Below are 26,201 nucleotides of genomic sequence, written 5' to 3' on the forward strand. Positions count from 1 at the left end.
AAATGGGGTGATGGAAGGGGTGGAGGCAAGTGTGTTTCAGAGCTGGGGAAGTTGTAAATGTGGTTATTAGAGAGTGACAGGGCATGGATGTGGTGGCTCTGATTCACATTCTCTCACTACTGGTGCAAAAGGATTCAAGGGTTAATAGGTTAACAGTCTACTAAATTCTCTGTAGGTCCAGCTGCCAATATGATGCAAAAATGTTAATATGCAGGATAATGATGTACACTTGAAAATTCTGCTACAAATATTAAAACACTTCTAGGACTCTGGGCCATAGGAAAGCCAGAAATCTTGAGGCAAGAGACTTTTGCATGTGTTTTTAAGGTACAGAATATAAACAGTTCTGTCCTGCAGAATTAATCCCCAATGTCACAATCATGGAAACAGAATTGGGTAAGGGCTTGGGAAAATACATTGCAAGAGAATGTTGGCAATGGCCATGCCTTGTGTACAGTGAGTTAGTTAAACTTTTATAATCCAGGGGGATTATTGACTAGCACAGAGGCGGAATTTCCTCTGGGGTGATGAGAACTGAATAGTTTAGATTGAAATGGAGCCAAGAGTTCTGGTGTGCTGTTATTGATTCAACCTGACATATTTCAGGAAGTGAAAAGGTACACTTTTCCCTTTTCTTACTGTAGCTTAGTAAAAAAAATTAGAAATTTTAGTAGCATAAGCAATTCTGTTCTCCCAAATAGACTGAAACCATGCTAGCATCAAACTGTTAGTGATTCTGTGCATTTTGCTCATGGTCTCTGTAATTGCTGAGAAACACAGATTTTCAAAGCATTTCTGGGTCATCCATGAAGTTCTAATATTTTTAAGGTTGTTGATGATCAAACTTGAGTATAGCAAATAATAACCTCTCTCTGCCTGTGACTTAAATAATGGATTCTACAATAAAAAATGGTAACTTTGTTTTTTACCTTCTTGATTTATGGAAAACTATCCTTGAGTAGCTATTTTTAAAAAACCACTTAAACACAAATCATTTTGTTAGTCATCAGCCTTCATCAAATGGTATCCATTTTCATAATGAGAATAGATCCATGTGCCTAAAGTTAGCAAATTAATTAGCAGATACAACCAATATAAATTAAAGAATCTGCAGACAGTAGAGGTGCTGGGAAGTTAGAATGAGCGCGTCTGAGACTAAATAATTTATCTCTGTGTCCCCAGGGCCAGTAGGTACTCAGTAAATGTTTGTGGAATTGATTTGAATTCAGCCTTTTGAGTGACATTAACCAGCAAAGCATTTTCTCCCTAAATTTACTATTTTCTAAAGCATGCTTCTTCCCACCTCCCAAACCCTGAATATACCCCATTAACCCCTTTTAGGGGAACATCACATGATCTTAAAAGCATTTTCCCACCTCACTTTTGAAAACAGTGCACTAATTTTTGCTATGGAGGTAATGCCTTGGGAACAGAAGTTCTGACATGAGCCGTATTAGGAACGTCTGACTGTGCCTTTCTGTAAAAAATATACTGTACTGTACAGAATTTAACAAAATCAGCAGTAAAAACTTGAGCTATGATACATTCTTTAAAAAACAAGCTTATGACAGGAGCCAAATAAATACACAGCAGAAAATTTCCCAAAGCCTCAATTGTCTTCGAATATTAGGAAATTCCTGTCTTGGGATAAATTTCCAGATCCACCAGATCACCTACAGAACAGTGGGCAGGTTTGAGCAGGCCACTCTTCTGTGCAAATCTCCTCCTGCATACCCAAGCTGCTTGGTGCTCTCATGCACCATGAAGACTGGTTCAGAAAGAACATTTTATGCTTTTAATGGGTGTTAGTTCTGATCATGGAGCTAGACTAGAGTTATTGAGGAAACATTCTTGATCTACCAATAAATATTGTCCTAGGAATTGGTTGAGGGAATATTCTCTCGTCAAGCAAGTTTTGGAGTTACTGAGAAATCTTTCTTTTCTGCTTTAAGTCAAGGGTAATTCCTCCATCTGAGATGCCCTTTCCCTGTGGTCATCTGGGCCCCCCCCAGTTTCTTCCAGGCTTCACTTCCTCTATGAAGACTCTGGTGAGCCAGGTGGAGGTGACCACACTCCTCTGTGCTCCCACTGAGTCTGTGCTGACTGTTTTGAGAAACTGAAGGCAAGAAAAAGGCCTGGTTTAAGTTAACCTAGCAGAGGGTAGAAAATATATTTAGAGCCTTAACCTCCAAACAGAAATTAATTTTTATTTAATTATAATTCAAGAAATACTGATCAAGTACTCCTACTACACTGGACACTCTGCTCAGGAGCCTCTCAAATGCATCTCTGCCTCTACAGTCTACTGGAAACCAGCATGAGAGTGATTTTGGTGCCAGATTTGCTCTCAGACTCATCTGTGAGGTCTCCCAGAATAGGAAGCATTTATAATAGGGTCATATCATGCCAAAATGCTCAGATGGCACAGAATGCATGAAGTTAACATGTTTCATTCTCATGAGCTTATTTGCTCCTTGGAAACAAATGGGCAGATTCCTGCCTTACAGGCAAGTCAGCAAAGGCTAAGAGAACAGAGCTGCCTCTCCTGCCCTTGACGTATTAGCATAGGAAACTCATACAGACTAGAGGATATGAACCCACTGAAACACAGAAGGGACCTCCGCAATGTCCAGCCTCTCCTCCAGGGAAGGTCTTGGCTAGGCTCATTGGCTAATCCCATATGTAAATCCCTTTGAATATTTTAAAGGAAAAGTACCCACATAATACTCTGTATATAAAGTTGCAAATCAAACCTCAAAGATCTAGGTTAACTTCTTCAGATTTGGTGATTGACTTCTTTTTTCTTCTCCCCCAGGGAATAAGTCCATTGTCTCCCAGCATCCAATGAGTTGGCAGTATATAGTTGATCTAGTTAACTAGGTGTCTGCCTTCAGGTTTCTTCAGGGAACTAATCAGCTGGCTATCCACAGTCAGTTGGCTATCTTCCACAGTCAGGAGAGTGCCAGAAATCTGATGTAACAGTTTCAGATGATATTTTCTAAAGACTTGGAGTTATTATTTTAGTTTTTATTTTTTAGAAAGAGTTTTGCTCTTGTTACCCAGGTTGGAGTACAATGGTGCGATCTGGGCTCACCATAACCTCTGCCTCCCCAGTTCAAACAATTCTCCTGTCTCCGTCTTCTGAGTAGCTGGAATTACAGGCATGTGCTACCACGCCCGGCTAATTTTGTATTTTTAGTAGAGACAGGGTTTCTCCATGTTGGTCAGGCTGGTCTCAAACTCCTAGCCTTAGATGACCCACCCGCCTCGGCCTCCCAAAGTGTTGGGATTACAGGTGTGAGCCACCATGCCTGGTCAAAACTTGGGGTTATTTTTTAGAGTATGCTGACTGATATTTGATCAGGAAGCATCTAGTGGTGTTCATGTAAGTTTTGAGTGAAGTCTGTCTTGTTTTTCATAGTGTCTTCTGGGTTAAGGTAGCACTCAGAACATAATAGGTGGTCAAGAAAACTCTGCTGAATACAAGCAACTGTTGTATTTTTGATATACATGTAAAACTCATCCTTGCTTATTTTGATATCTGTGTATATAATCAAAAGAAAGGTAGCTTTTCTCATATGCTGTAGATGACATGAAAACCAACTCCTTCTGTGAGAGCATTCATGAGACACACCAACTCTCTGTTAATTTTTTTAGGCAAGGCACGAAAGTATGCGGAAAAATTGGTGAAGGATTTTGCCTCTGAAGGTTTATACTGTTTTCTAGAGCTTTCCTTGGACTTCCTTCAAAGCTCCTGAATTGAAGCAAATTTATGATCAAATTGAACAATAACTGGACCACTGGTGACCATTGTGTAGCAGGAAGGTGTTGAAATATTTCTCTTTCAATCCTGACCTGAGTAGATCATCCATTCGTTTAGTGATCAGTGTCTTAATATTTAGAAACTCACCAATCCTCCAACCCACCATAATAATATGTTTGCTCTCTTCAGCCTTTTTCCAGTTGGTACTTTCATCAGTAAGGCACATGAAGTGTGAAATTTTGGGCCCCAAATTTCATAGCTAAACCATTGTCCCTGCGGAATGCCCCCTACTCCCGGCCCCAAGAAAACCCCTGGTTGTAATTACATTTGAACGAAGAAAATTAGGAACTCGGTGGCAGAGGACTTTCACATAATGATATTCGCTCTCCTCCTATAGTAAGAAGGCTCCAAAGAAGGTTTTATCTTCTTTTGTGTAATCCACCAAAGAGATGTCACTGACGTTCACCATGAGCTTGTCCCCTTCTTGCAAGGAGAACATGGCTCCGAGGTAGATGGGCTGGAACCAGTTACTGCCTACTTCACACACAGACTTGGTTCCCATGAGGAGCTGGGTTGGCTCAGGGTAGCTGTCTGTTACCTTGGTGATGACCACAGTGATGGAGTCTGGCTTGTTCGGTCGGCCTGCTTGTCTGATTTCACTGCACTCAGAGGTCATCCCACGGAATGTGACCTGGGAGTAAACGAAGTAGTCTCCCGACTCTGGGATCAGCAGGAATTTGTTGGTATAGTTCATTCGGTTCTTGGTGAAGGCCAGGCCTAGTTCATGTTCCCAGTGCAGAGCTGGGAACTGATTTTTTAAGTGCTGTGTGGGAGTTTGTCTCACAACTGCAAAGACAAGAGAGAGGATTAATTTGCTCATTTGGAAACTGTAGACTTTGCTAAAAAAGGGTCTCATATCATTTTCAAAAAAGACTAAAGTGATCGAATATACCTAACAGCTAAAAACTGCTTTGGGAGGAACGAATGAAGAATATGTGACTGGACAAACACATTTGTTCAAAGAGAATAGTATCTTGGACTAGTGACCCGGGGCAAATTACTTTGCCTTTCCGAGACTGAGTGGTCTGACCTGAAAATTTTTAATTTTACCTGAGACCTATGATCCTTGAGAACAGTGAAAGTTAAAGAATCCCCTTATTCTTCTGTGTTTAGGAAAATGGCTTGCTGCAAGAATTATCCTTTCCCAAATGACTCCAATAAAACTAACGAATGCCTCTCTTGTTTACCTATGACAAGGCCAGGCACCAGACCTTTCAAATTCCCATTCTTTGCCCTGTGAGTAATTGACTGAACTGTTTTATCCCCACTCATCAATTGGAACAAAACACTTGTCTTACAGGCATGAGGTAAGTGATAGAAACTTGGCATCTCCCTGGTCCTAATCCTCACTCAGAGCTCACCACAAATAATTTCCTCTTAGTCAAATGATAACACCAATGTCTTGGGCCACAAGGATATCCCCCTGCACATTGCAAATTTTCTTATAGGTCAGGAGGGTATGCTTCCTTTTTAACCTTCTAGGTTTTCAATGGATTCTAACATATCCTTCTGTACTGTCTTGCTCTTTCCTCTGGAGTCTCAGAGGTATAGGAAGTCTAGGTATGAGGTGCATGGGATTTCTACACTAGACTTGGAAAGTTGGCCAACTGGTGATAGTATGGAATTTCTCTTGATTTCCATACACCGATGAAAATTCTTTGGAAACACCTCCCTGAAGGTAAATGTTTAGTTACATCATCTTGAATAGGGCACAGATGAACTAGATAAATTGGCAACTCTGGGGACTTTTTGTCTGTGACCAGATCCAGAATTACTTGCAGCTCTGAGTTGGAGAGAAGCCATTTCTGAATGACTCAGTGTATAAATGAGAGAGAGAGACAGGAGAGAAAGAAAGAGGGCTGATAGAATCTGAAAGAAAATGTCCAAGAGATATGGGCCTTTGGACCCCCCACAGGGAAGAAGATATCCAAAAAACCCTCCACTGAGACACCTGCACTCACATGCTTATTGCAGCACTATTCACAATAGTAAAAATATGGAATCAACCTAAGTGTTCATCAACAGATGAGTGGATAAAGAAAACGTGTGTGTGTGTGTACACACACACATATGTATACACACACACACACACACACACACACACAGGAATATTGAGGGGAGGAGTCTCTTACCAAGGAATGTAGTTTTCAGTTTAAGCCACTAGAATGAATTTTGCTAAACTGCTGAAAGAAATCTCAGGATTCTGGCCCATGGTCTCCCGTAAAACACAGCAGGGAGGCTTACCTGTCAGGTGTGCCCTTGGCTTATCTCCATCTGCTCTAAGAGGTGCATCTGTAAGAAAAGGAGAAATGTGCTTCATATGAGACAAAGGGTGATTGAAATGAAGATGGCCCTTTGTGAGCTGCACAGTGCCTATGATAGGAGAGAAACCTTGATCTCTTCCAGCTTGGTCCAGTGCCACTCCTTGCAGGATTTTGGATTGGAATGTGGCACCTGCAGCAAGCACCAACAAGAACAGGAAGACTCAGAAGAAAGAGTCTTGAACACAAATGAATCTTGGCCCCATGGGTTTGGGCAAGTTTATCTAGCCTGCCTGAGATGCTGTTTTCTCATCTCATCTAAGATGGGCACAGTATAGATGGAGGTGCTTAGCATGAACTTTGCACATGGCCAATGCTCAATAAAGCACAACCCACTGCTCCTTCCCTCAAACTTCCTTCATGGGAGTGAACTGGCTTTTTGCCTTCTTCCATGGTCCCTTTAACTATATTCACTGAATAGATGACCCAAAAGAAATGGGACGAGGAGTGGATGGGAACTATTCTTTAGCTATATGACCTTGGTGGATCCTTTTCCCTCTCTGGGCCTCTGTTTGCCTATTAGTTCTGGAGAAGACCTTAGAATTTCCCTTTGGTTATCAGAAACTATTATGTTGGATTAGGCATGGTCTAATTGCAGTTATAAATATGGTATTGCTGATGATAAAAAGCAAAACTCGACTGCATACTTTTGATGTACTAGACATTGTTCTAACCCCTTTATAGGAATTATCTGATTTAATTCACATTAACCCTGTTGAGTAGGATCTAGCATAACCATTTTTACAGGTGAGTAAATGCAGGCAGAGACAGGTAAAATTATTTGCCCAAAGTCACACTGCTAGTAGACTCCAGAGTTGGGGTTTGAGTTCAGGCCATCAGCTCCACAGGCCACGCACTTGGCCATGATGCCATTTTGCCTTCTTCGTGCCTGCAGCGGAGCCTCACTTCTCCTCTGGATTTGCATCCCTCAGCTTAGCAACTTATATTTAAAGACTCATCTCTGAACTTCCTACATACAGAACCACTAGAAATGTTCTTGTTCCCCACAAGGAAAGGCATTGAAGATGAGCATACTTACAAACTTGCTGATGTGAAGGTGCAAACTCCTGTCCTTTTAGAGCCTATTGGGAAAGAACGCATAGTTTAGACCAACTGTGGTCCTTTTGATCCCAACACTCACACAGCTGCCCATAGCACAGGTATGATTACAAAGCTTCTGCTGCCCAGCCTGGGTACTCTGTGATGAGGGAAATGAGAATGAAAATATTTTTGTTGATGGGAATCTTGCCTCTCTGCTGTCCACTTTCCTCCCCTGACACTTCTAATGACCTTCCTCTCTTTTAGGCTTGTCTTGAAGCTCAACTTTAAGGTTCTTTTTTTGAGAGCTTTTCCTGTTCTATTCTAGGGGAACTCAGCACCTTGTCTATGCTTTCGTTATTTGAACAAATAATGGCACTTGCTTTGTTTTCTTTTCTCTACCATAATTTAAAAACTGGGACTCTTCTTAAAAATGATACAGAAAAGGAAATAATGACTATATTCTTTTCATCAGCCTCAACAATTCTTCCTTGTTTCTATGCAATACATAAAGACTTTTTAAAAGACTGCTACCCTAGTTTGTGAGCTATTTCAGATACCACATGATGGTGGAAGAGTAAATGCCTTGGAGACAGACAGATCTGAATTTAAATCCTTGTTCTATCATTTATTAACAATATGACCTTGAGCAAGACTTTTCCTCTCTGAGCTTTGGTGTCTTTATTTCTAAGGTGGGAATAATAACACACTTAGCCTCAAATTACTCATAGGATTGAGGTGAAGAGCAAATCAGAAAATTTATGAGTTGGTGCAAAGAATGCATGGATAATGAAGGAACCACCACTCATATACCTGAGCATAAAGCTTAATAGCAAAAGTATGCTCTTAGCTTAGAAATAATATCATGCATTGGACTATTATACGTGGTTGATGGGAATATAAATTAGTACAGCCACTGTGGAAAATAGTATGGAATTTCTCAAAAAAACTAAAAATAGAACTACCATACAATCTAGCAATCTCACTACTGGGTATGTATTCAAAAGAAAAGGAATGAATATATCAAAGGGATACTTGCACTCACATGCTTATTGCAGGACTATTCACAATAGTAGAGATAGGGAATCAATCTGATCCACATCTCTATCAAGATATAGATGGAAGGATAAAGAAAATGTGGTACATATAAACAATGGAATACCATTTGGCATAAAAAATGAAATCATCTTATTTGCAGCAACATGGATAGAACTGGAGGTCATTATGTTAAGTGAAATAAACCAGACATAGAAAGACACACTTTGCATGTTCTCATTGATCTGTGGGAGCTAAAAGAGTTGGTCTCATGGGGGTAAAGAGTCGAATGACAGACACTAGGGGCTGGGAAGGGTGGGTGAGTGGGAGAAGATGGGGATGAAGTGAGGTTAGACAATGGGTACGAATGTACAGTTTGATAGAAAGTTTAAGTTCTAATGTTTGATAGCAGAGTATGGTGACAGTAGTTAGCAACTATATATTACACTGTACATTTCAAAGTAGCTAGAAGAGAAAACTTGAAATGTTCCCAACACATAGAAATGATAAATACTCAAAGTGATGGATACCCCTCAATACCCTGACTTGATCATTACACATTTTACATATGTAAAAAAAATCACATGTACCCCACACATATATAAAATATTATGTATCAATAAAAATAAAAATAAAGCAAAATTTATGATATTAAAAAAAGCCTTCTCTAATATGATTTTGACTCAACCCAATCTTCTGATTTGGTTTTTGTTGCTACACAATCTCCACTAATAGAGTGATCCTCTTATTATATGAACACTTGATCTATTTTACGTCTCAAAATGTGTGTATCGTGAGTGTATAGTCAGGTTCTATGATTTCCATATCTGCAGATTCAACCAACTGTGGATCAAAAATATTTGAAAAAAATTACAGCCATGAAAAATAATGCAAATAAACAATATAGCATAGCAACCATTTATATAGCATTTACACTGTATTAGGTATCATAATTAGTCTACAGATGATTTAAAGTACATAGGAGGATGTGAATAGGTTATGTGAAAATACTATGCATTTTATATCAAGGACTTGAGCATCTGTAGATTTTGATATCCATTGGGGTCCTGAAATCAATCCCCGTGGATGCTGAGGGAGGACTGTCCCATGAATGAGGAACTGTGTGTCTGTGTGAGTGTGAGAGAATACAGCTCCATCAGTGGGGAGACTACATTGACGTGTTTTAGCATCTGTGCACGTGTTTGTGGTGTGGCATCATATGTTTGGATGTCTTGCCATCTGCCTGCGTAATCATGTGGATTTAATTGTGTCATTGCTGAGCCTAGGTCTATGAGCAGGTCTGCAATATCAGTGATCTTGTTAGAGCCAGGACATGCAGCCTTTTTTCACTCCCAGGTCATGCTACCTAACCTCTACTAGAAGCCCCTTGAGGGCAGAAATCTTGTCTTTGAATGACTGACTGACTTTATGGTCTCTCCAGCCCCTTTCCATCCACTCTCAATTCTGTTAAAGCCACCATTACTGCTTTCTCTCAATTACCAGACCTGAAATTTTCTTTTTTTCTTCTTCCACAAAACCAAGGGCTGTCACTTCTATTTTGCTGTGTTTCTCATGGGGTTTCAATTCCAGGCCTTGGCATGCTGCTCTTCTGGATTCTTTCATCAGCCTCTGGCAGGGTCTTTGTACTTCTGTTTTCTCCTTTTCCTTGATCTATTTCCTGGCCGGCCTTCAGAGGGCTTTTTCTAAAGCATCACTTTATCTAGATACTATGCTGCTCATAAACCTTCAATGACTCCTCATGGCCCTTCAGACCCAGTCCAATCTCATTTTGTCTTGGCATTCAAAGTCCTAACTTATCATCCCAGTATTGCTATCCATTATTTACTTCTCTCTAAGCCCTCTGTGTTCCAAGCCATGAGAGGCAACCACTGTGAACTGATTCAAGGTATCTGAAGAAACAGAGTAAGTGTAGTTACTTTATTGAATGAGTATTCATTCAATAAAGACTCTGGGATACAGAGACCTGGCCCAGAAATGGGAGAATCAGAAGAAATTGCCCCTGAACAGAGTCTTGCAGATCTTGCAGGTATTAGCCAGATGATAAAAGAGGTAATGACCATTCCAGACAAGGCCAACAGCTTGCACAATAGCAAATACCTCAATACCCTGCATCTGTGATGTGGTGTCATATGTATGGATACAACATGTAAGGAGGCTCAACAGGACATGGGGGTAGTTGGAAAACATCAAGACTTTCTGCTGGGAAATGAATACATTATGTGCATTTAGCACAGGGTCATGAGTACGGCAGTCTTTGAAAACCTAAGCCCAATTGCTGTGATCACTTATCCAGAATCAATAACTTGGATGGTCTTGAGGGAGTGGAGAAGCAGCCCAGAAATGAACTTATTCTGTAGCCTATTGTCTTCCTTGATATTGACAGAGCTGAAGGAATTGATCCTTTGACAAGGCAGAAAACTGAAGGTGGAGTTCTCAAAGAGAATCAGAGAGATCTTGATTGCATCCACTGGTGTAGGAAAGGTACCTGCCCTGGTTGGCCTTCTTTTGATTTATTTAATTCTCTGCTGAGAAATTTTGAACATCCTGCTTGTCTTTGGCTAAGATGACACTCAGCTAAGAGTTTACAACATTCCTTCTTGACTCAGAATCCCATTGTCATTAGCATGTATCTGAGCTGTGGACACATTTCCCTGTTTGCTCTGCTGGACTTCTATAACTTGGGCACACATTTTATTTTCATATATGGATAGACAAATATGGTCCAGTGTGTCACTAAACATCTGGAGGTGGTGACTGAGCCTGTTGGCAGACTACAACATTCCAAGAGTCCACAAGAAGGACGTCATTTGAAACTCTTTCTCCAAGAACAACATCTAAACCTTCCGTTGCTGCTTCTCTTAGTAACAACTCTGTCTATCACAGGAGGAAAATTATTGTGAAAGGAAGCAGTAATGAATGAGGAAGAAATTTGAGAGGATGGAATAATAGCTTATTTGGGAAAAGGTTTATGCACTACAGTTGTCCCAATGCCTGCTCTCAGGCTGGTTCCTGGGAACACCAGGCCAATGCAATGTCTTCCGTGTTCCAGCCCTGACTCATCTCCATCACTTCTCATTATTCTGGGGGCACCAAAGAGATGTTGGCTCCTGAGAGGTGCTGGTCATGGCAACATTAGCCTCCAATTGAATTGACATAGTGTCTGATAGTGAGATTATTCCTCTATACATATATTCTCAAACCACTGGCTGAGATCCAGGATCCAATTTTATTATTTATTTGTGTGCTTATGACTTTTCTCACTGTGAAAATTCAATCTGCCTACATGTGGGGACCTGTATTCCTAGTGCCTCAGACAGTGCCTGGCACTTTTGCCAGATTATCCAACTGGCAAAATGCACAGATTGTCAGGCATCAGGAAGACAGAGGCAGACAAAGAGAGTCAGAGAGGGGGTGAGGATGCAGTGACTTCAGTCAGAGTTTTACAATCCAAAAATCTAGGAAAGACAACTTCTTGTTCCTATTAAAAATGTTTGTCGTTTAGTACTAGGGCCTCTAAAGGTCTTCATCATGCTCTGTGTGGAGCATAACTGTGGCTCTAGAAAGATTTGTTGTAAGTGGCAAGGCTTAGCCAGGAGCCAGAGTCAGAAAAAGCAAATATGTATGGCCATGGGCATGCATCTCAGAGGGAGATGGGATGCTTGCTCCCACCAGCATATCTTAGGCCCAGCAAAAAACAGCTGGTACTTCCCTTCGTCTACCCTCCTTAGTTCTTGTAGGTCAGGGAACTTTTCCTCTCATTTGCTTTTTTTTTTTTTGTATGTTGACTGGTAATCCCTGACTCCAACTAACCATGGTCTATTACTATAGGTATTTTTGGCATTACTTTAATTGTTTAAATTGAGTAGAAGAAAGCAGAAAGAGGAGATTGAAGTTTAGTTGAATGCTTCCCAGGTGCCAGGTCCTGTATTGGGCATTTATGTGTCTGCCTCATCTAATACTCCAGTTACTTTTAAAGGAGGGGTCAGCATCACCTTTTCGTGGCTTAGAATGGCACGAAAAGAGGTCAAGCAACTGTCCGAGGTCAAAGAGTGCATGGAGGGCTTGGGATCTGAACCTTTAGAACAAGTACAGACCCTGGCACATATTAGGAGCTTCATAAACATTAGCTGAATGTACAATAGATGAACAAGCCTGAAGCAAGATAGTCTTTGAGATTTCCTGGCATTTCCCCAGAAAAATCCCCTAAGTGTATTTTAACTAATGATCCACGTAGCCTTTCCTCTCAGGTACTATAGTCACTCTTTATCTCTATTCACAAACAGGGAGCGATATTCATCTCTTGCTGTCGTAAATGCTGTAATTGCAAAGGCATAAATATTTTATGACCCAAAACATCCTCCCAGCACTTCCAGGAGAAATATGCAGAAGTTTGCCTCTTTGCCTCTTCCTTTTGCTTCTCCGTGTTTATACTTGCACAAAGATAATGCCAACCTGGAAATGTTTTATTCTGAGGTCATTTCATTTCATCATCCTCCAGGGTGCCCTGGATAGGGCTTTATGTGCAACGTTCAGCACAGTGCAAAGCAACGATGCTGGTGTTTACAGCTGAGCAAATTTGGAAATCCCAGCTCCATTATTTCCTGGTGCTCTGATTTTGACATGTCACTTGACCTCAATGGAACTGTTTCCTCATCAATAAAAGCAGACAATAATTCTTTCCTCCCAGGTCTATTGTGATGGCTCAGAAAGGCCACATACATAAGGTTGATTTTCCTTCTTTCTTTGGGCTCAGTGTATGATTGTAGGCTGTGTTGTTGGTTCTGCACATCCTCCTTTTGGTCTTAGACTTCAGTTGTACAAGAAGTCACCCTTGTATCTCTTTATCACAAGGAGTAGATTTGGATGCTTTAGGAGCTCTGGGAGGCATCTGCTTTTCACCAAGGACAGACATTCGATAGGCTTCCTCAAGCTTTTGAAGTTCTGCCCTTTCAGAACGCAAATGGGTTGAGGGAATGGAATTTATGCCCTACCCACTTCACATCCCCCGCTTGTTGCTGCTGTCAGCTACAAGGAGGGGTCAGGCTGGGAGATGACCTCTTGTAGCCAGTGTGTGGTCTGCAGTGTGTGTTCCATTGGTTGGGGATGCAGGAGCTCTCCAAGCCGCCCTGGCACTCAGCAATATGTTCACTTTAAATGGATTCTGCCGTTACCAGCTGCAATATGTTCACATTCAATATTCAATATGTCTGCCATTACCAGCTGCAATATGTTCATGTTGAATGGATTCTGCCGTTACCAGCTGCAAGCTGCCCGGATGTCCGAGATTCACAGCCAGGCTTGCTCGCCCTTCCTGCCTCTGCGCTTCCTCAGTGCACCTTCACTGCTTCTGGTTTCCCTTCCTTTTGCCCACAACCTGATCTTTGGAGTGAATATCTTCCAGGTATGCTGATGCTTCCTGAGGTTACAGCAGGGGAATCTTCATCGAGCGATAAGAGGTCTGCAATTTATAAAGTACTTTTATCTCAACTACCTGTTTGTTTTCTCTAGACAAGACTGAAAGAGATTATCATGATCCATCATCCTTCCAAAAGAGGAAACAACTTGAGTGAGATAAGAGGGCTCATCCCAGGTGGAGTGGGGATGGGGGAGGGAATCACGTCTGCTGAGCATCTACTCTATGACAGCAGCTTTCTGGACATTTTGCAGAATTCTCACCCTAGTGCTATATAGAAAGTGTATTAATCTCCTCATTTTATAGACAGCGAGTCTATGTCCCAGGGAGATCTAGTACCTTGCCTGCCCTTCCAACCCTCCCTCCATCCAGAAAACACTTAGTGCTTTCTGTGTGACAGGTACGGATAGGTGCCTGCAGGGGAGGAAGAGGACTGGCATTTATTGAGCACTTACTATGGGGTAGGCACTTTTCATAGTTAAACCCTCCTGCCTATTCCAGGAGGTGAATACTTGGTTGGACTTATTCTCAGAGGCAGACAACATGGTGATTAGGATAAATATATAGAGTGGATTTAAATCTTAGTGTCGCATTCTTTAACTGTGTCGCTGGGCACATTGTTTAGCCTTTCTAAACCTCAGCTTCATCATCTCTAAAATGTGGATAATAATAGTAGTTTCCTCATTGTGTGATTTCCATTGTTAACTGAGATGATGCATGCAATATCGATAGCAAACAAGTATTGCACATGTTTACCTACCAGATACCATGCTAGATGCTTTATAGGTGTGATCTCATGTACTTGTCTCAAAACCTTTAATATGAAAAAATTTAGCGTGGTTTCTGCTATATAATAAGTTATTAAGAGGTTGCAGCTGTGATGTGGTGGAGCCACGGCTTTTCCTTAAGTCTGTGTGACTCTGAAGCCCAAGCCATCACTACAGGACCCTATTGGTCTGATTGGAGACCAGGAGGCCTCGGGGGGAAGAATGGTTCAGGGAATAAAAGTCATGAGCATTGTAGAGATTTTCAAGAAGGTGTGGAAGTGAGGTTGGAGGAAACCAAGGAGAATGTGGGGGAGAGTGTGCAGATGATGCTAGAAGTGGGACTGAAAAGGGAAGGACAGGTTGGGCAGTGGTTAAACGCTGGGCAGGAATGCCTCCTATGGCATCCCTGAGGATTCATTGTGCGGTACTGAGTGCCACTGCTGAGCTTGGGCTGAATCACCTTGGTGCATTCTGCTTTGCCTGCACAGACTCCATGTGCCAGAACTGTGTCCAGAGAGGATGGAAGCCTGGTCTCAGGGGACCTGGGCCAGAGTAGGGCCTGTGGACCCAATCTGAGGGCAGTGGAAGATACCGTAGGGCCCAAAGAATACCCAGCCTACAGGGCTGTCAAGTGCAGCCAGGTAAAGAATGGATTGAGAAATTAGTGGGGGTTGGGAGGCAAGACCTGGGTGGGGAATGAAACACAGAGACAGCTCATAAACATGGACCAAGAATCCCTCTAGCATCAACACCTACTCTCTGGCCAGGCAATGGCAAATTCCAGAGCAGGCGAAGAAGTTGTCCTCTATGATGTAATTTCCCTGAGCAGGGAAATTCCCTGATCATAATAAAAATAATTGTTAACATTTACTAATCCCTCACTCCATGACAGATACTGCAAATACTTTATTTGTAATTATCCCCATTTCACACATAAAGAAGCCGAGGCCCGAAAGGGTTAAAAGTAACATGGTTAAGAAGTGTCTAGGCCAGAATTCAAACTGGGTTTTAACTTTCAACCCTCAACTCTTCCAAGATACATTTGCCTAATATTCTGCAGAAATCTAAAGGTCCTAACAGGTTTTATTATTTCTATACTTTTTTTGTATAGGTAGTGTACACATTTTGTATGAAAGAGGCTAGGTTTATAAAAGACTCCCTCCTTCCCTTGTTGACAAGCCGCCCAGTTTTCTACCTGGATGCTGGCAGAATTACCAATTTCTTTTGTGCTCTTCCTGAGATATAACATGCAATTACAAACATGTTCATATCAGTAAAAATTTTCATAAAATGAGTGTACCATATCATATATACTGTTATGCACTTTTTTTTTCCCAGTTAACTTGTGTGTAATGGGTTGTATTTGCTTGGCTGCATAAGAGGGTAAGATATCTGTCTTTGCCATCTCTTGGTAGATTGCCTGTGATGTGCATCACATTCTGGTTTAATGCTTATTCAACAATAAAACTGTTTTCTTTCTCCACTACCTTTGTGGACAGGATTTCTAGGTTGGGAGAAGACTTTTTGTTTTTGTTTTTGTTTTTGAGACAGAGTCTTGCTCTGTCACCCAGGCTGGAGTGCACTGGTGCAATCTCAGCTCACTGCAACCTCCACTTCCCGGGTTCAAGTGATTCTCCTGTCTCAGCCTCCTGAGTAGCTGGGACTACAGGCACCTGCCACCACGCCCGGCTAATTTTTGTATTTTTAGTAGAGACGGGGTTTCACCATGTTAGCCAGGATGGTCTCGATCTCCTGACCTCATGATCCACCTGCCTCGGCCTCCCAAAGTGCTGGGATTACAGGCGTGAGCCACTGCGCCTGGCCAGATTTTGTTTTTAATTGTATTTCTGTAACATAAGCATGCTGTGCTAGCTCTCTGATTCTTAATTCTCTCTTTGGAAAAACACAGGTAGCCTCACTCTCTGCTGGGCCAGGAGTTCTAGATGGGTGACTCTACGGGTGACATAAGATTTGCCGTGTGAAGTTCCTCACTGGGAGAGGGGCGAGGCTCAGTAACTGGTATAGTTGTAGTAATAGTTTTCTCCATGGTTTTACTGATCTCCTTCTTCCTTTGATCCATGGTGTGGCCACCTGGCACTTGGAACAGCACAAACATGGCTGCCTGAATGCACAGGGAAGGAGGTCAGATGGTCCAGTTTCAAAGCATGGCTCTGTCACCGACTAGAGGTACGGACTTGGGCAAATCTCTTCAGTCCCCTGGGCCTCAGTGTCCCTATCTGCAAAATTAGGTGCTTTAGGCTAGCTGACCTTCAAAGGCCTTGTTATCTCCAAAGACCTGCGATCATCTGACTGGTTTTTATCCATAATGGGGTCTGTGATCTGGACCTCAGCCACAGCATCTAGCCCAGGTGCCTTCCTTCCCTCCTCCAAAAAGCTTTTCCTGAACCACCCCTATCCCTGTGACTGGGCCAGGAGAACATCTGGAATTCCATAGTGCCTCTCTGTTGAAATAGCCTACTTCCTGAGGCGAACATCAAATTTTCTCAGTAGTTGCCTGGTGCCTGGGGTAGAGTGATGATCACATTACAGCCACTGTGTGCATGTAGCTCTCCCCACATTTCCAACATACAAAATGCTCCTCCTGCACACACCTTATTGGTGCTGTCAGAGTATTGATATTAATACCCCCTTTGGAGAAAAGGAAAAAGGCTCAAAGAAATGAAGCCACATGCCTATTTTCATAGCCGGAAGTGAGCCATATTTCACTGTATGTTTACCCAAGCTCTCCTTGGTGCTCTGGTTTTCCCTCCTTGAATCCAGTCTTTTCCCATCTCCTCTGAACCATTTCTTCTCCATCAGTCCCTCCAGATCCCCTCTCAGCCCTTCCCGGGCCCTGCTCTGTCCTGTGAAGCTGACTCCTGGCTCAGCTGCCCCTGGACCTTTGAGCCCTGGCTTCCTGCTGAGCCTGGTCAATGGGATTGGATTGGAGGCAGGGTGGGGGATGGGGGAGCAGTCAGCATTCCCTCCTTCCTTCTGCACTCTTGCTGCTGTTTTGGCAGTGACTGCCTTTCTCTCCAGAGCCCTTAGGTCTTCCAGGCAGGCCCTCTGCTAGGCTTTAGTTCTCTCTGGGTTTCTCTAACACTTCTCCCTCCATGTGCCCTTTGCACCAAGGCATGGTCGCTGGTTTCCCACTGTTGCTAGTCCTGGATGCTCCAGCCCTTTCAGTTCCCTTCAATCTGTCTGCATCTCAGCAAAGAGGTCCTTCTTTAAACCCCTTCAAACTCTTTAAATATTCTTCTATAAACACACTTTCTTGAGTGAGCCAGCTGTTTCTTTTCAGGACCATGATTGCTACATGAGCCCAGCCTCACCACCATTTCCCTCTCCTTTTCTTCTGACACACTAAGAAGTTACAGAGCCTGGGCAACCCAGAGCTGCAATCATCCCTACACATCTGCTCTCCAGGAAGATGAGTTTAATGATAATGTAATGGATGGTGTCAGCCTTATTCATTTCTTGAGCATCTGCAATTGGACAGGCACAGTGATAGATTTGGCAGGGTAGCAGTGAGTAAAAAAGACCCCATGGCTTTCTTCACTGAACTTCCTGTCTTGTAACAGCGCATGTCTTCATCTCACCTTCTGGCTGGGCAAGTCATGGATCCTCCTTGGACTGTGACGTTCTGCTTGGTGGTTTTCTAGATAGACAAAAGTATTCCTTGCCTTCTGTTGACCAAGGGCTCTCAGACATCATCTTGGTGGTGATGGGAACCTGTCATGCCTCTGGGCTTCCTTCAGACTGCAGTGCAGGTTTCTGGAGGCCACTCAGTGTCTCATTCAAGGACAACTGTCTCCTCCTGGCTAAAGAGGGACAGAGTCCCAGAGCACCAACTGGGTGCTGCAGCTTGACTTCTAGCAGAAACTGGCCGCTTGGTGGTCAAGGGGTCAAAGTCTGACTTCCCATGACCTGCGGTTCTCCTTTATCATAAACAGCATTTCCGGTTGTCTGTATATTTCTACATTTTACAAGCAATGGCATCTGGCTATGAACGCTGCTGCCTGAATCACAGTCTGTTTGTTGACCCTGATGGGGCAGCGAGAATTACAGATTTTCTGTGGCTTACTCATGGTGTCTATGCTTTGAAGCTGGCCAGGATTGCTTAGAGACGAGGTTTCCAGTTACACCCGTTGAAAACCCAATTTTTTTCCCTTTGCAATTTAATACTTTGAAGTGAAATGAAATCAGCCATCATAGATTATGAAGGGGCATTTTTAAAAAGGATATTAATGGAAAGACACATTCCTTAGGTTTTGAGGTACATCTTTGATGTTCCTAGCCAAGAATTATGCTTTCTTCTTGACACCTATCCCTGCCCCTACCATTGTTCTCCCTAGACCGTATATTCTTTTTCTGACTAGGCTTCTCCCAGGCCCCAGCAAGACCTTAGAGATAGATAATAAGGAAGGAGGTTCTTTCTTAAGCTCTAAAAAGAGAAAAAGTTCTAAACCCAAGAAAAAGAGTGGGTAAGAAATTATAGCAGCCACATATAGGAATGTGTATCTATAGCATCATGCTGTTGTGAATTCATTAGCATATAAATAAAATCATAATATATTAGGAGACTCAGAATAATCTATCTCATTTAAAAAATTCCATTTTACATCTTACATAGAATTCTGTACAGAATTATATATCCCAAACTGTTAACAGTGGTCAGTTATAAGAATTATGGGTAATGATAACTTTCTTCCTCTCCTTATATGTATTTTCCAACTTTTTTTCAATGACCATGTGTTAGTTATGTAATTTTAAAAGTTTTTTTCTTAAATAAAAAGAATGTTCCCAAATTACCAGTATAGTATGATTAAATTGTCTAACAAATATGAGGCTTAAGGTTATTCCCGTATTAAAAGAAGGGACTATTCATTCCCTAGAAATACTGAGAATAAACACCAAATTGAACCTCTCCACCCCTCCCACTCTACATTTCCTCTGCATGTAGAAACAAGAAATGTGATACACCGAGAAACTCTGTCCTCTGTCCAGAGCTGAAATAGTGGCCGCTCCCTGCAGAGAGTCCACTGATCTCCCCCAAGGTCAGAGTGGCATGTGGCTTACCTGGAGCTGCACACAGGCCTCTCCTTGGGCCCGGAGCTGGCTGACAAGCAGGTAGGTGGTGAGTCCTGCAAGGAAGGGGAGCAACACCAGGCAGCAGGTGAGAGCCCAGCATGCGCTGCTGCTCCTGGCCTTGGGCCTGCAGCTGCCGTGCTCTGGCAGCATTTCCACACTGGCTGTCTCCCCAAAGCTCAGTCCCAGATCCTCGGCCATGCTCTTGCTGCTCTTGGAGGCACCTCTGACTCCTGGGCAGAGAGAGCCCCCATTAAATAGAAGACCAGCTCTCACAGTGGGTGACTTAATCACTCAGTCTCCTCCTTCCCTTTTCCTCTCCCCTCCCCTCTTCAAGAGCACACTGTGGCCCTACCCTGCTAGAGAATGTACCGCCTACAACAGAAACCAAGTTTGGTTTAAGGAAAAAAAAAAAAAAAAAAAAAAAAAAAAAGAAGAAGGAGAAGAAGAAAGCTTTCCCAAGCATATTTATATACAGTATGATCATGTGCTCCTTCCTTCGTTTACAGAAGGAAGTTAGGAAAGTCCCTGAAGGAGGAGAGAAAGAATTCATCAAGTCAGTGGGTGGGGCAAATTAAAATATACCTGTTCCCTGCACTGGAGGCTTACCAGCTGTGCCAGTCTGGGGAGTGTGCTTCTGGAAGTGAAAGTGAGGGATGGGAGGTGTGTGGTTTGCAGGTTGGGAAACGGAAATCACATTTGCATCAGCCCTTTGCGAAGTGCTGTCTAGCCCTCTGTCATTTTGAACCTCCTAGAAACACATTCTCAGTGTACAGATGGGAATAGCAAAGTTCTAAAAGGTGAAGACACTTGTCCTAGGTCATCCAAGGATGAAGACAGAGGAGCTAGGAAGATGACCTAGTTCCAAATCACGGCTTGGAGTTGTAACCTCTAGCACATGACTGCCTATGAAAGGAAAGTGTATTTCCAGCCTGCACTGACCATTGTTTAATCAGAGTACGAGGTCACAGATGGAGGTGACTGTCTGTGAGGGTAGAACATTAACCGCTACTCCCTGATTAGTCTAAAGTTAATTAATCATGTGACGTGCTTTGCCTGCAGTTGGGTGTGGGGGCCACAACATGTAATAAAAGGTTATATTTGTTAAGTGCTTACTTTGTGCCAAACACTGCTCTAAGTTAAATATATCAGTAAAATTATTCGATCCTAAGATAACTTTTGTGACAATAAAGCTATCATTCTCATTTTACACATAAGGAAATAAAGCACAGAGGGCAAGTGGTAGAGCCAGGATGGGGACTTAGGCAGGCTGGCTGCTGGTTCTTCACCATCACACTTCACTGTAGGTGCTGCTGGATCATGTATGTTCATAAATACCTGCACCCTCTTAACCAGGAGGGAGTAATACCCTGCATTGAGGGGGCTGAGGAGGCTTCCTGGAGAAAGAGGTGGTGTTGGAACTCGGCCTTAGAGCTCAGGGAGGGTTGATCTCAGAGGAGAGTAGAGGACCCTGGGAAAAGATGGGTTCTAGAAATAGGAAAGTTTAAGGAATGGCCTGTGATGTATGGTAGAAACCAGTTTGACTAGAGCCTCCATCCAGTTGCTACTTCTGGTTATATCACAGCCTGGACTCTTCAGGCTACTTGGAAATGCCTTTCATGGCTTCGTCCCTGCTCACTGCCACCCCTCCCCAGTGTCCAGCCTCAACTTTTACTACTTTCCCAAGCTGCAGTTCCCTGGACACACTATTGACTAGCTGTACTGTTGCAAAATGGAAGTGTCCAGTCCTCTTCCTTCATATCACTATGCTCCTATGCTCATTCTAGCAAAGGATGATTTTCATGTCCCATGGGTTTAACAAATCTATTAAAAAATGTCTTTGAGACTAACCTAAATCTCTGCTCTTGTAACTTAACCTTTCTTTTCTATGCTCCTGTTCCTTAATTGTGTGGAGAAACCATTCTTGTATCTGCCTGCCTCCAAGATTGGGTAAGATGCTCATATTCTATGTTCCTATTGCTTCCCTTTCTTCCCTATCATTGAATACGTCCTACTAGACCATGTTTGACCATTTCTTCTGTCTCCCCATCAGGTCTGGGAGAGCAGGTATTAAGTCATATCCCTTTCCCATGACTATTGCTCCTAACTGTTATGCAACAGACTCATTACCACCTACTAAAATAAGCATCTAATGTATTTTCAAAGAATTCTAGTGAAGGATGATTTTCAGGTCCCATGGTTACTCATTCCGGGTTGAACAAATCTATTAAGAAATATCTTTGAGATTAGCCTAAATCTTTGCTATTGTAACTTAACCTTTCTTTTGATGACTGAGTAGCATTCTATGATATGGATACACAGCAGTTTGTTTAACTATTCACCCACTGAAGGACTTTTGGGTTATTTCCAGTTTTGAGTTATTATGAATAATGCTGTTGCAAATATTTGTGTACAGATTATTTTGTGTGAACATGTTTTCACTTTTTCTGGTATAAATGCCCAAAGTGAAATTGTTGGCTATCTGGTAAACACATATTTAATTTGCCATGGTAAAATTAACTGCCATGATAAAAACATACCATGGCAGTTACCTATAAAATTTAAGCAGTTGCTTAAATATGGCAGTTACCTACAACCAGAGTGGTTGTATCATTTTACTTCCCACAAGTAATGTGTGAAAGATCCAGCATCCTCTCTGTATCCTCCCTCCAGCATTTGGTGCCTTTACTATATTTTGCTTTAGCCATTCTGATAAGGGTGTGGTCATATCTCACTGTGGTTTTAATTTGCATTCCCCTAATGGCTAATCATGTTAAACATCTTTTCACCTACTGATTCGCCATCTGTATATCCTCTTTGATAACACAGAGATCTATTTTGGCTGCCACGAGGTACTTCTTGTTTCCTTCTTGAATCTCAGTGGATTCAAAGGCAAAAGGTAAATCACTTACGGATAAATGATGAGTTACTGCACTTGAGTATGTACAAGATAGTGTTCTAGGTACTGTAGATAAAGCAGTGAAGAGAACAGACAAAACCCCCTGCTTTCATGAAGCTTATATTCTGGTGGGGGAAGATAACCAGTAATTAAAACAAATAATTTATAGTATATTAGATAGCCTTAAGTGGTTTAGAAAAAAAGGAAAAAAGATAGAAAATGATCTTAATTGCAATTTAAAATAGACTTGTCAGAATAGACCTCATTGAGAGGAGATATTTGAGTGAAGACTTGAATAGGGTGGGGGAGGCCATGGATGTGTCAGGAGGAAGACAGCCTGGCGTTGAAGCCAGTGTACATGGTGTATTTACGGAGCAGCAAGGTGGCCAGGTCAGCTGGGGCAGTGGGTGAGGGCGAGTGGCGGGGGCGGGGCACAAGGTCAGAGTGATGGAGGAGGCTCACCGTGTATATCCTCCTGGGTCCAGGTAGGACTTGTCTTCTTCTTCACTGAGTTTGACGGGAAGAGGGGTGGTGGTGAGTGGAGTAGGGGTTCTTTGGAAGGTGACGGGCAGAGAGGTGGCAGGCTCTGATTTTACTTTGAAAAGATCATCCTGTCTGCTGTGTTGAGAACAGTCTGAAGCAGGAAGTGTGGAGTCTGGGAGACCCATTTGGAGACCACTGCAATCATCCAGGAGAGGCAGGATGGTGGCCTGGATGAGGTGATGACACTGAGGGTCACAAGAAATAGTGGATCCTGGATATACTAATGTTTTAAACTAGAGCAGACATAATTTCATATTATGCTAGATGTGGAGTGAGAGAGAAAGAGAAGAGAAAAGTCTGAGTTGAGGGTTTTTGGTTTGAGCATGGGGTGTGTAAAGACGTCTTTCATGGAGGCAGGGCAGGTTATGGCTAGATGCTTGAGAGTGGAGATTGAGATAAACAAAGTCTAAGGGGACTTTTAGATGACCAAGTGGAGGCAATTAATAGGTAGATGGATGGTTATGTGGGGCTTCCAGGCAGAGGCTGGTGTGGAGATACTAATTTGAGAGTCATGCTTGACACAGCACCTACCACACGGTTAATGCTCAAAGCGGAGGTTCTCCGTATGGTTGCAGGCCCTCAAATCCTGTATCTCAAGTCCTTGGAGCCAGGTTTCAAAAAGCATTCAGTTGAACCGTCTGAAATTGCATATATCTGGTCATTTTTGACCTGTAATAATAATAGTTATATATGGTTCCCCTGAATAATCCATTACACATACCTTATATTTCATAACACTTTTGGTGGGGTCTGAAACAACACCTAATAATCAACTACAGAAATAATTTTGCAGCCCAACATGCTCATACTGAATGCGATAGATAATGATTCCCAACAATACATGCCCTCTCAGGTCAGCTTTTGCTGCCAAATGCTTTCAGTTTTTAGAGATTTTTGGATTTTGTTTATGGACTGGTATTATTATTATTGTTGCTGTTGTTATTGTTACCATTCTGTATGGCATTCAGGGGGTTGAACTAGGCAATAGGTAGAAGTTACTGAAAGGCACACTTCAGCTCAATTTAAAGACTTTGTCAATAATGTCCAAAGATAAATCATGTTGTTTCCAGAGGTGGGAGCTCTCCATTTCAAGGTTAAGGACAGGACCTGGATGGCCACTTATTGAGAATATTTTAGAGGAAATTTGATTATTGGAAAAGTGATTGGAGTTGATGTCTTGACAGCTTCTACTTTTATTTAAACAAGATGACTCTACTTTTTTTTCTACTTTTCAGGCCTTCTTCTCTCCATGTGTTAAATGGGGAGAGGGAGCTTTTTGATTGCTAAGGATGCTTCTACCATTAACGTTTTCAGGGTCTCGTGCTTCCCTGTGTCTTCTTTTTGCTTGTTGGTTGTTCCTTCCACCTATTTCTGCGCATCTTTGCTTACATCCTTGTTTGCTAAGTAATATATTTTTCAGAATGTGCCATAGCAATTTCCTCATGATGTGCAAATGAGAGATTAGCAAGGGCGGCTGGGTTGGGTCAGCAGATGTTTTCTGTGTCGCTCGAGTTAATAAAAAAAGCTCATTTTTCAGCAATTACTTCTAGATATTTTTTGGACTTGAGCAATATCCACAGCCTTTCTGCAAGGGTGCTTATTTGGGCATAGCCCTACTTTCCCGGACTGGCAATGATGGTTGGCAAGACCTCCCCTCTCTGATTCTCTTGGGAAAAGAGCTATTTGATGAAATAGAAAATTTCAGTGGCTAACTCACTGTCTTCTAAGTGGCAACAGAAAAAGTGCAACCATTTTGAATAGAAACCTTTCTAAAATATAGTTTAAACTTTTAAAGCAGTTTATTTTTTATGATTATAAAAGTAACATTTTAACTTTAGAAAACTAAAGAAATAGAAGACAATTGAGTCTTCTGCACTTATTGAATCACAAAGAGCAATGTTATTCCTATGCAGAATTTGTCCTGAAAATCAGGCTTTCAGAAATCTTTCTTCTTTTCCTTTCTTCTTAATCATTTTCTTTATTCCTGCTTTGCTTAAATCTAGCTTCCCTTTGGATTAATCAAAATTCTCAAGAGGGTGAAAGCCAACTATTTCACTTACAGGCATATGCCCAAAAGAAGCCCTCACATATGTTCAACGGGAGATATGTATGAGGAACAAGGAGCTTAACTGTAGCACCATCATCACAGTGGCACAAACCTGGATGCACACCAGATGCCTATCATCAGGGAGGCAGCAAATAAACTGTGGTGAGCCACACAATAGGGCATTGTTCAGCCATCCAGATAAAGGATCAACAGCAACATGCTTCAATGCGGACAAATCTTAACACAACAATATTAATTGAAGATGTACATTTCCAAAGATTATCTACAACAAAGTTTACATAAAGTTAAAAATAAGAAGTGTGCATTTGTGGTACACACACACACACATATGGACATATGTACATAGCACTCACTGAAATGGAGAGTAAAGCACTGATGAATACAGGAATCTGGGTGATGGATACCCTGAGCAGGGGGATCAGAGGGTGGGTTGGCAAGGGGTTTCTTATGGTGTCATCTGATGCCCCATCCAGGTCCTAGCTTTCATTTTATGTCATGAGTTATTAGGTACTTATAGCATTGCAACTAATTAACTAACTGACTTAATAAAAATATGTCCAGGTATGAACCTTGATGACAATGTGACGTAATTTGAGAATGATGATGATTCCAATTTTGTGTATCTGAGATCCAAAAATAGAAAAGAAATGGGAGTCAGTGGACACTGTTTGCGGTCCTAACAAACTTTCCATGAGTCATGGGATGAGCATTAGTGCACAGATTTCACAGTGTCTATTTTGGCTTCACAGAGAAACATTTTTAAATTCTTTTTCTTCGTTCTTGGCGCTGGTCCAGGCAGGTGATGTTGCCAGACACATGAGATCTTGCAGAACCTGACCCTACTCTTAAAGCTAATAAGCACTTCCTTGAAAGAGCCTGGAGTTACAAGTTTGTATTTGATGGCCATTTGGTTCCAGTTAGAATGTAGGAGTAGACCTGTCTCTGGGTGGGTGACAAGCTCCGGTTGAGAGAGTGGTGTCCATGTGGAGAGAGGATTGGCAGAGATTCAGGAATAGAGAACAGCCAGCACCGAGGTAGAGAGATGCAACTGGTAGTGACAGAGTGTCTGCAATTCTGAGCCAGCCAGGTGGAGCCCAAGGAGTCTTGGCCAACCAGACTATTTCGTTGGACCCTTTCTTCCTTCTCTGGCCTTGAGATTATTACTCAGTTTTAACTAAGAATGCT

At 42.2% G+C, this 26,201-nt stretch overlaps 1 protein-coding gene across 1 annotated transcript; it reads right to left on the reverse strand.

Moving 5' to 3' along the window:
- Positions 1-792: 792 nt before the first annotated feature.
- On the reverse strand, positions 793-19,932 carry TNFSF15 (TNF superfamily member 15). Its single transcript, XM_007968284.3, has 4 exons — positions 19,498-19,932; positions 7,184-7,226; positions 6,068-6,115; positions 793-4,609 (listed from the first exon to the last, which is right to left on the reverse strand). Exons 1-4 carry the CDS (start codon positions 19,705-19,707, stop codon positions 4,155-4,157), a joined length of 756 nt encoding a protein of 251 aa, XP_007966475.1. The 5' UTR covers positions 19,708-19,932; the 3' UTR covers positions 793-4,154.
- Between the last annotated feature and the right edge of the window lie 6,269 nt (positions 19,933-26,201).

Source organism: Chlorocebus sabaeus, chromosome 12 (genome assembly GCF_047675955.1).
Source record: "Chlorocebus sabaeus isolate Y175 chromosome 12, mChlSab1.0.hap1, whole genome shotgun sequence".
Taxonomy (NCBI): domain Eukaryota; kingdom Metazoa; phylum Chordata; class Mammalia; order Primates; family Cercopithecidae; genus Chlorocebus; species Chlorocebus sabaeus.